This window comes from Chrysochloris asiatica, unplaced genomic scaffold (assembly GCF_000296735.1).
Source record: "Chrysochloris asiatica unplaced genomic scaffold, ChrAsi1.0 scaffold00204, whole genome shotgun sequence".
Taxonomy (NCBI): domain Eukaryota; kingdom Metazoa; phylum Chordata; class Mammalia; order Afrosoricida; family Chrysochloridae; genus Chrysochloris; species Chrysochloris asiatica.
This window is the reverse complement of record NW_006408722.1, coordinates 2,349,968-2,360,995: the sequence shown is the minus strand read 5'-3', so window position 1 is coordinate 2,360,995 and position 11,028 is coordinate 2,349,968. Positions and strand designations below refer to the sequence as shown.

Below are 11,028 nucleotides of genomic sequence, written 5' to 3'. Positions count from 1 at the left end.
AAAGATGTCAGTTTGAGGACTAAGGTGTGCTAGACTCAAGCCATGGCATTTTCAATAACTACATATGCATGTGAAAGTTGGACAGTGAATAATGAAGACCACAGATGAACTGATGCATTTGAGTTATCATGTTGGAGGAGACTATTAAAAGTACCATGAACTTCCAAAAGAACAAATAAATCTGTGTTGGAGAATTATAGTCAGAATGCTGTTTGGAAGCCAGGATGGCCACAGTTTGTCACTCATGCATCAGACATATTATCACGAGGGACCAGTTCTTAGATAAGGACATCCTGCTTGGTAAAGTGGAGGACCAGCGAAAAAGAGATGGATTGGCACAGTGGCAGCAACAATGGGCTCAAGCATAGCAAATATTGTGAGTTTGGCGCAGGACAGGGCAGTGTTTTGTTCTGTTGTGCATAGGGTTACTATGAGTCGGTATCCACTTGATGGCACCTACAAAGGAGCACTTAGGCTGTGCTTCTTCCAAAACTGATTTGTTTGTTCTTCTAGCAGTCCATGGTACTTTCAATATTCTTTTCCAAACACCATATATCAAATGCATCAGTTCTTCTAGTCTTTTTTATTCACAGTCAACTTTCTCATGCATATGAAGTTATTGAAAATATCATGGCTTTTCTAGTAAAGTCTTGTTCTACCACTTCACCTAGCTAAGACACTTTGGATATGAAGCTAAACGGGACAATTTTATGGATAACGAAAACATTGATGACTCATTCAAGTCTGAATGAGTTGCCTATCTTATTCCCCAGTTTCACCATAGTTTCTCACACATAGTAGGTACTCAGTAAATATTTGTTGAATGGATATGGTGTATATATTTATACATCTGTTTTTTGCATTATTGAGGAAAATGTTTTGGAAGTCATTCCTGTCCTATTACAGTTATAATTTATGTTAAAATCCAAGAATAATAAAATTACATAATGCAAGTCTTCAACCCCCTACTATAGTGTACCCAGCTTTGTCCTCAAATGTTAAGAAAATTTGTCGTTTGGACAGAGTTATACTTTGAACTGTACTACCCTGCAACTGGAGACAAGTTCAAGTCTAAAGAGCTTTCATCCAGGGATTGAGGATTGAGGGTTATTATACTTTTAGTCCTAATGGTAAAGTTTTAGTGGATTTTTAGAATATGAATTGTAAAAACATGCACTTAATTATAAATCAGTAATTTTAAAATGCCTCTTTCCTATCAAATTTATGTATATACTACATAACATTAGGAGGTAGTTAGTTGAAATCATTTTGCTCATAGTTATACAGATTTGCATATTTTCATCTATTCCTAAAAATTTGACCATATATTATTTTTTATAAATGTACATTTTATATTTTCATTTGCATTGTTTGATTGTTTTTCCCACTTTCTAATTTAAAAAAATTTGTAATCTTTGACTTTTGAAGTAAACTGTTGAAAACCGTCCAACTGTGGTGGTAGGAAATGCAGATAATTTGCTACATTGTCACCGGGATGCATGTGTCTTCTGTTGGGACTTATTCAGACATGTTTTTTTCGAAATTTATATAGTCAGTCTAAAATAGTACAAAGCCATAACTTTTTCCTACCTGTAGTAATATTTGGAGCCTGGTGAGGTGCTGTGGGTTAATGTGCTAGACTGCAAAGCTAGTTTGAACTTCAAGGTCGGTGGTTCAAGCTCACCAGTCACACCTCAGAAACCCTATACAGGGTTACTATGGGCTGGAACAGACTTAGTAATATTTAGGGAATGCTGTGGCTCTGTAGGATACGCATTAGATTGCTAACCACAAGGTCGACAGTCTGAGCCCAAAAACTGTTCTACAGGAAAAAGATGAGGCTGTCTACTCCTGTAAAGATTTATAGCCTCAGAAATCCTATACAGGATCGCTGTAAATTGGAACCAATCTGACAGAATTTTACAACCACAACAGTAAAGTGGAGAGTCAGTGAAAAAGAAGCAGCCCCCAATGTGATGGACTGACACAATGGCAGCCAACAATTGGTTTGAACATACAATTGTGAAGATGGCACAGGACCAGGCAGTGTTGCACACTGTTATACATAGGGTTGCTATGAGTAGGAGCTAATTCAAACACACCTAACAACCATGAAAACATTAAAGAGCCCTGGTAATGCTGTGGGTTATACATTGAACTGTTAATCAAAAGGCTGGTGGTTCAAACCCACCAGCTACTCAGTGGAAAAACGATGAGGCTGAGTTCCCATAAAGATTTAAAGTCTCAGAAAAATCTATATGAAGTAGCTCTGAGTTGTAATGGCAGTGGGTTTGTTTTTTCTGGGTAATAAAATCTTTAGGCCAAAAGGCAATCATTTGAAGACAAGCAGAAGATACTTCATAGTTTAAATACAGAAAAAAATGTGTGCCAGGGTTGTATCCTTTCACCATACTTATTCAACCTGTATGCTGAGCAAATAATCCCAGAAGTTGAACTATATGAAGAAGAACATGGCATTAGGATTGGAGGGAGGCTCATGAACAACCTGCAATATGCAGAAGACAAAATTTGAATTGTTGAAAAAGAGGACTTGAAACACTTACTGATGAATATAAAAGAATACAACCCTCAAAATGGTTTATGACTCAAGAAAAAAAGAGCCTCACAACTGGACCAACAAACAAGATTATGATTTCATTTTACTTGGTTGCACTATCAATGCTTATGGAATCAGCAGTTAAGAAATCAAATGATATATTGTACTGGCAAATCTACTGTAGAAGATCTCTTTAAAGTGTAAACAAACAAACATATCACTTTGAGGACTAAGGTGCTCCTGACCCAAGACATGGTACTGGAGTCCTGATGCAGTGCTGCAGTATAATGAACTGGACCATAAGGTTAGCTTGGCTAGCCGTTCAAATCCACTAGCCGCTCCTCAGAAACCCTATACAGGGTCGCTATGGATTAGAACCAGCTCGATGCCACTTAACAACAGCAAAATGCCTAATAAGTATGTGGGAGTCCTGGTGTGATGCTATATGATAAGCAGTCAACCACAAGATCTGTTTGAACTTCAAGGCTGGCAGTTCAAACTTATCCTCAGAAACCCCACAGAGTTGCTATGGGTCAGAACAAACTCAATGGCACCGAACAATAACAACAATATACATGTGAAAGCTGGACAATGAATAAGGAAGACCAGGGAAGAATTGATGCACTTGTAAACAACATAGAATGATCCCTTGTTGTTGTTGTTATGTGCCATCGAGTCGGTTCCGACCCATAGCGACCCTGTATAGGGTTTCCTAGGGTGTAAATCTTTACGGGAGTAGAAAGCCTCATCTTTCTCCCGCGGAGTGGCTGGTAGTTTCGAACCGCTGACCTTAAGGTTCGCAGCCCGATTCGTAACCACTACGCTACCAGAGCTCCTTAGAATGATCCCTAGGCAGTGAGAATGGAAAGACTTGGGTTCATGAACTTTTTCTTTTTCTTTTTTTTTTAGTTCAACTTTTTATTGTGAACTGAGTGTTTACAGAGCAGATCATCATTTTTACATTCAACAACTCACACACTTTGTCTTATCTCAATGATTGCAATCCCCTGAATGTAACATTACTCATCCTACTTCTTCCCCAGGTTCTTGTTTCCATTCTGCCTTTATTCCCAACCCTTCTGAATTTTGTCTTTGGATAAATGTTGCCCTTTTGATCTTGAATGGTTGTCCATTCTATGGTGTTCGTACCTTAGCAGTGTTGTTGTTCTGCTCATGCTTGACTGAATATTAAGCCACATAGGCGAGTTCAGTTCCAAGCCTGAGGCGTTCCACCGGAGTCAATCTATTAAAAACCTGGTCTTTTTTATGATTTTGAGTTTTGTACCACATTTCCTCACACTCAATCTAGAACCTTCTACTGTGATTCCTTTCAGTTCAATTGATAGTGGTTGCTGGGCACCATCTAATTCTTCTGACCTCAGGGCATGGAGACTGACTGATGTTTACATAGTCCCTTAGTCCATGGTGTAACTGTCTTCAATTTTCATTACTCTTTTTTCTTCCAGACAGAGAGAAACCAATAGTTGTACCAATAATGGTTCATGACTGTTCATGAACCATTAAGATTCCAGTTGCTACTCATCAATGTAAGATATTGTCTCTGCAGACTATATCATCCCAACTGACCATGGTGTCCTTTGACAGTATGATCCTGGATCCCAGGCACAGCAACTCATTCTTCAAGGTGTTCTGTAATGTCTACAATGTTTACATAACTTTGCTCCCTATATGCTCCCCCATATTCATGTCTAAGTTTGCAGCAAAAGTAAATACCCATTTACAAACATCCTCTGTCAAACCTTTATGTAGTTATGGGTTTATTCCCATCTTCACATAGGTTCAGCCTATTTATCTATCCAGGTATCCACTGTAGGATTGTGTATATAACAGTATTACTTCTTTTAACATTTGCATTCCTCCACATCTTTCCCTGTCTTCATCATTCTTCTGCCTTTCGCATCACACAATTTAACACATATACCCTTCAAAGAGTAAATTATTCCCCCATTCCCTCCTACTCCTAATAACTATCAAGCAACATTTGTTTTAGTGTGAAAACCTTTTCTTGACTTTTTATAGTAGTGATATCATACATTATTTGTCCTTCTGTTTTTAACTAATTTCACTCAGCATAGTATCTGCCAGGCTCATCCATGTTATGATGTGTTTTGCAGATTCATCATTATTCTTCACCATTGCATAATATTCCATTGTGTGTATTTACCAAACTTTGCTTATCCACGTGAGATTGACAGACATTTAAGTTGATTGCATCTTTTTGCTATTGTGAATACTGCTGTGATGAATAAAATTCATCCTGTCTGTGATAGGATAATATCCATATGTCTACAAGGAAGACCAAAAGGATACAACTATTATTCAAGTATGTACACTAACCACTAAAGCCAAAGATGAAGAAATTGAAGATATTTACCAACTTCTTCCATTTGAAATTAAGATGCATTGATAATTACTGGTGATGGGAAGTGAAAACTGGAAAACAAAGAGGCAGGATCAGTAGTTGCAAAATGTGGCCTTGATGACAGAAATGATGTTGTTGTTGTTGAGTGCCACTGAGTTGGTTCCTAATTATAGCAAACCTTATCTACAGTTTCTGAGGAGCAAGTGGTGAGACTGAACGGCTGGCCTTGTGGTTCAAACCAACATCCCAGTCCTGTGCTTTATTCTATAGTCCACAGATAGTATAATAGATTGTTGTCTGCAAAACCCTGACTTCTTCATTGCAAATACCTATCTATCTATAGGTTTGGTAATGATGTCCTCTTTTCAGTTTCTGACACTGAAACTTTATGCCATCTCTCTTTTTTTGTGACTGTTTTCACTTGGGTGTTTTCTGTTTCATTAACCATTTAAAGACACAGTTTTCAGTTTTTTAAAGAATATTTTTTCTTATTCATTTCTGCTCATAATGTTCCCCCTTTCTTCTGCTCTTACTGCATTTAAATAGTTTTATTCCATAGTTTTATGATTGTTGAGCTGTGAGTTAAGAAACACTATAATTACTGTTATGATTTATTATCTTGACCAATGAGTTACTTAGAAACGTATTTCTTAGGTTATAAATATTTATGGATTTTTACTAATACACTGGTTTCCAATTTAAACCTATAATTTTCAGAGAACATACTGTATATCGTTTCAATTTATTAAGAATTTTTAAATTGGTAAATTTATTTCTTCATTTTAGTTCAGATTTGGAGGTGTGCACGTTTATGTGCTATGTGCATGTGAGTGAGTATATATATATAGAGAGAGAGAGAGAGAGTCCTGGTTTGGTGCTGTGGGTTCATGCGCCAAACTGCCAAGCCATTTGAACTGCAAGGTTGGCAGTTCAAGTTCACCAGCTGCTCCTCTGAAACCCTACACAGGGTCACTATGGGTTGGAACCGACTCGACAGCACTTAACAACATATATATATATATGCTCTTATATATAAAATTAAATGCATATAATTTGGACTTATGTTTTTTTGTTGAGGTGACACATTTATCATTAGTAAATGTCCATTTTAATTCCTATGAAATTCTTGCTCACATTTTACTTCATAGAAACAATTTTTTTTGGCATTGGTTTGTTTGCTTCTTTTATTTTCAATCTCTGTGTCTCTTTAGTTCTAAAGTGCCATCCTTGATAAGTATCATAAGGTTCTTGTTTTAAAAACTCAAGTCTGGTAATCCTTTTCACTTTCAAAACTGTGTTCGCTGAAGAACCACTGAATGGATCCATATCCTCTTCTGAATCCAGCTTGAATTTCTGGCAGCTCCACCATTTACAAACTATCTTCAGCAAAATTTTACTTCCACTTGTTATTAATGATATTGTTGGAAAATTTCTGCATTATGTTTGGTCACCTTTCTTTAGACTGGGCACAAATATGAATCTCCTTTAATCAACAGACCCGGTAGCTGTCCTCCATTTTGTGGCACAGACAAGTGAGTACCCTACCTCCAGAACTTGCTTGTGACATTCACAATTCAAGAAGTTCAAATACTCTTTCCAAATTGCTATCATTTTTGTTTCTTGAAATATCTTAATTGGTATTCCATTAATTCCTGGAACCTTTTTTTTGCCAATTCCTTCAGCAATGCTTGGACAACTTCCTTCAATACCATCAGTTTCTGATCATATGCTACCTCCTGAAATAGTTGCAGTCAACCAATGCTTCTTGTTACATTGACTTTGGGTATAACTTCTGTCTTCTTTTCATGCTTCCTGCACCAATCAGTATTTTGGCCAGAGAATCCTTCCATGTTGCAACAAGAGGTGTGAACCTTTTCTTCAATTCATTCTTGAGACATGAAGAACATGTTCTTTCCTTTTGATGTGCTACATCTAGGTTTTACACATTGCATTATAATACTTTGTCTTCCCAAGCAATCCTTTTCATGTTTCTGTTCAGCACTCTGACTTCATCATTTCTTCCAGTTGCTTTACTTCATTATGTGCTAAAGCAAGTTACAAAGTCTTTTCTGATACCAATTTCAGTCTTTAAAAAAAAAATTTGGATATTTGCATTTCTTTGATGCTATATGTAAAACAAAGGAGCTCTGGTAGCGTAGTGGTTACGAATCGGGCTGCGAACCTTAAGGTCAGCGGTTCGAAACTACCAGCCGCTCCACGGGAGAAAGATGAGGCTTTCTACTCCCGTAAAGATTTACACCCTTGGAAACCCTGTACAGGGTCGCTATGGGTCGGAACCGACTCGACAGCACTTAACAACAACAACATATGTAAAACATAAATTACATTTTAAAACTGAGCTCTACACAGAATACATGATTAATGAACATTGAAGAAACAAAGCAAACGCAAATCATATTTGTTAAATTCATTAGTGCTTAGTCTTTTATTTTCAAAGGTGATTTAATAAAATGCCATCACTGAAATTAGGCTTTTAGCACCTATAAAGATCCTAAGACACCAAAATACCTCAAACAAAAACTGAACTCCTCAGAGAAAGAACAATGGAAAACGAGGCAGCTTCATAGCAAATGTGACATAGAACACCCAGTTAAGGTTAGGTCAGAATTACTATATAACGTAGCAATTCCACTCCTAGGTACATAGCCAAGAGAAAGAAAAACATACATACACAAAAAGTGGTACGCTAATGTTCACAGCAATATTATTCATATAGCCAAAAAATAGATGAATCCAAATGTTCATCAACTGATAAATGAATAAATAAACTATGGACTATTCTATATTAAAAAGGAATACTGAACATTAAGTGAAAAGACCCCATGTTGTAGGACTCCTCTGATAGGAAATATATAGAACAGACAAATCATAGACTCAGAAAGATTAGTGGTTACTAGGGACTGGGAGGAAGAAGAATAGGAGGCACTGTAATGGGTACAGGGTTTTAGTGTGATGCATACTCTAAAACTGATTAGGGTGATGGCTATTCAACTCTGTGAATATATTAATAAATCCATTTAACTGTACACTTTGCATGAGTGAATTATATCTCAATAACGCAATTAAAAAAGAAAGCAATGTAGTGAAAGATGTATTAACTGTAAGAAAATCAGAAAATGCTTTTTCACTGTCATTATTTCTAAAATTTTATAAAAGTCACAAATTTTCATTTCAGAGCACCTGAAATAGCGAGAGCCCTCATAAGACAAAATATATATAACCTGTTATATATTTTGTTCATTATTAAAGTCCTTTACATTGAAAATATAAAGATTTTATTGATATGCATCTAATATCTGATTAAATAAATTTAAGGATATTTCATTATTTATGAGATAAAAGTAAGATTTTAAAATTAAAATAAAGTAAAAAAACATCCTAAATAATGAGTCAGTAGGCCTGAGGTGCATGATCATAGATTGGGGGACACCAAGGTCAACTGATATAACACAGTACACAAAGACAATGCTCTGCATCCGACTTTGGAGAGTAGTGACTGGGATCTTAAAAGTTCATGAATGACCATCTAAATAGTAAACTGTTTGTCTGTCCCTGTCTGGAGAAAAGAAGAGTGATGAAAATCAAAAACACTTAGAACATCTGATCCAATGGATCATAGTCCTGGTGTGGTGCTGTGGGCTAATGCATCAGACTGCAAAGTCATTTGAATTGCAAGATTAGTGGTTCAAGCTCACCATCTGCTGCTTGGAAACCCTATACAAGGTCGCTATGGGTTGGAATCGACTCGACAGCACTTAACAACAGTGACAACAAAACCAGAAGAACTAGATAGCACCACACTACCACTACCAACTGCTCTGAAAGAGATCACAGTAAAAAGTCCTGGGTTGAATGGGATAAAAACGTGGAACAAAACTCAAAACCTTAAGAGATCATACTTATTGATCTAAAAACTGCAGTTACCAGTCAGGTCTGGAAATGAACCTTCCAGTGACTCAAATATTAGTCAAACAATAGACAGTTCTATATGGAGAACAATAAATAACACTAGTGAAGTACACACACTTTAGAATAATAAACCATTTGAGATTAAAAAAAAGGTAGCATTTACCATGGACCAAAGGATTAGGAAAGGAGGAATGGAAACAGGAAACACATGGAAGGAGTGGATAAGTCATGTTGCATTAAGGAGACCACAATCAATGAGATCAAACAAAATGTGTGTGAATTGTTCAATGTAAAATGCAAGATTTGCTCTGCAAAACTTTACCCAGTCCACAATAAAAAGAAAAGAAAAATGCCCAAGCAATGATTTTTAGTAATACAAAATTTGGGAAAATGGTACCTCATCAGTATTGTAGATAATCTGGAGTCCTGATGAAATCATTTCCACAAGGTAAAGGAGGTAAAGTGACACTGCATTTATCTGAAAACAAACAGCAGCATTAAAAGGTTAAAGGAAACAATAAGAATTCTTACTATGAAATTAAGGAGCTATGGCTTTTGTTTATAACAAAATCTCAGCTTTGTATATAAAACTCTAAATTCTTCAAATTCATTGTGATGGGTAACACTCAATTAGAGAAACATACAGAATTGTTAGCAACTGATTCTATAACATTTATTTTCAAGATTAATTTTCAGACTTTTGCCTTATAATAGTTTTGGTCCACAGGCAGTTACGTAAGTGTTAACAATCTCAAACATATGTAAATGAAAAAGTTATTGGCAAGTAAGACACTACAACTATGTCAGTCCAGCACAAAAACCACAAATAAGATATAGACTATCTTAACACTCATTTTCAGAGAATACAGAATATTAGCACTTGCCTGTATTTAATCAATATGGTATAGCAATTTAAAATGTATTTTCTTCTTTGTCATTATTTAAGATGGATATTACATAATTTAATCAAGGAATCATAAAGAAAAAATTTTGATTTAAAAACCACCATACAAAGGCTCACAGAATTTTAAATGGAGTGTGTAAATAGTGTCAGGAGAGTGTGGTAGCTCTGTAGGATAAACACTGGACTATGAACCACAAGGGCAGCAGTTGGAGCCCATTAGCTGAGCCATGGGAGAAAAATGCGGCTTTCTGCTCCCGTAAAGATTCACAGCCTTGGAAACCCTATACAGGATTGCTATGAGTTGGAACCAACTTAATGGCACTTAACAACAACTTAGCAAATAGTCTCAACTTAAGCAGTAAAAATATAATGTACAACATGGCTGAATCTTGAAAACCTTATGCTTAGTGAAAGTGACCTGTCAAAAAAGACCACAAGGTTGGAAGTACAAACCTCACTAGCCACAGGAGAAATATGAAACTAACTGTAAACTCCCATAAAGATTTATAGTCTCCAAACCCTAAAGAGTTCTACTTTGTCTTATAGGGTCTTTATGAGTCAGAAATGACTTGATGACAGTGGATTTAGTTGTTTTGGGTTTTATGTGTCAGAGTCGCTATTGTCAAAATCAACTAAATAGCAGGGGGCTGTTTAGTTTGGGATGTCAGGTTGGAACCTGAGTTCAGTGCAAACAGTTAATATATATGCTCAATTAACACTGCAGGGTGGTGGCTCAACTCTGTCTACCTCAGAAGGAGGACCTGGTGATCTAAATTAAAAAATCAGTCACTGAAAATCCTACGGAGAACAGTTCTATTGTGACAGAAACTGGTTTGGTGTTTTTGGCTTTGTGTGTCAGGCACTGAGCTTAAATTCTAGGATATAAAGATAAATGAACCACTGCAGGGCAGCTAATAATTTACTATGGTTTTCAGCTACATTGTTCCATTCTGTGATGTACTGTAAATCCTAGCCTCTATGCCTGTGATTATGGACCCACTTTGAAATGAGTTGCTAAACAGTAAAGATTAAGGTGCAGTTAAGGAGTCCTGGTGTGGCGCTGTGGGCTAATGTATTAGACTGCAAAGTCGTTTAAACTACAAGGTAGGTGGTTCATGCTCACTAGCTGCTCCTTGGAAACCCTATACAGGGTAGCTATGGGTCCGGAATCAACCCGATGGCACTTCACAACAAGAAGGAGTAAAGATTACAGTATATCTAAATATTAAGAATGTCCCATAGGACAACAAACAA

At 36.5% G+C, this 11,028-nt stretch overlaps 1 protein-coding gene across 3 annotated transcripts in view; it reads right to left on the bottom strand.

Moving 5' to 3' along the window:
* PHKB (phosphorylase kinase, beta) overlaps positions 1-11,028 on the bottom strand; it is a 309,713-nt gene that overhangs the window by 243,069 nt on the left and 55,616 nt on the right. For all 3 annotated transcript variants that reach the window (XM_006872568.1, XM_006872567.1, XM_006872569.1), the window contains one exon: positions 9,268-9,348. In XM_006872568.1, coding sequence (XP_006872630.1) covers positions 9,268-9,348 — 81 coding nt within the window. The remainder of the gene's footprint in view (positions 1-9,267; positions 9,349-11,028) is intronic.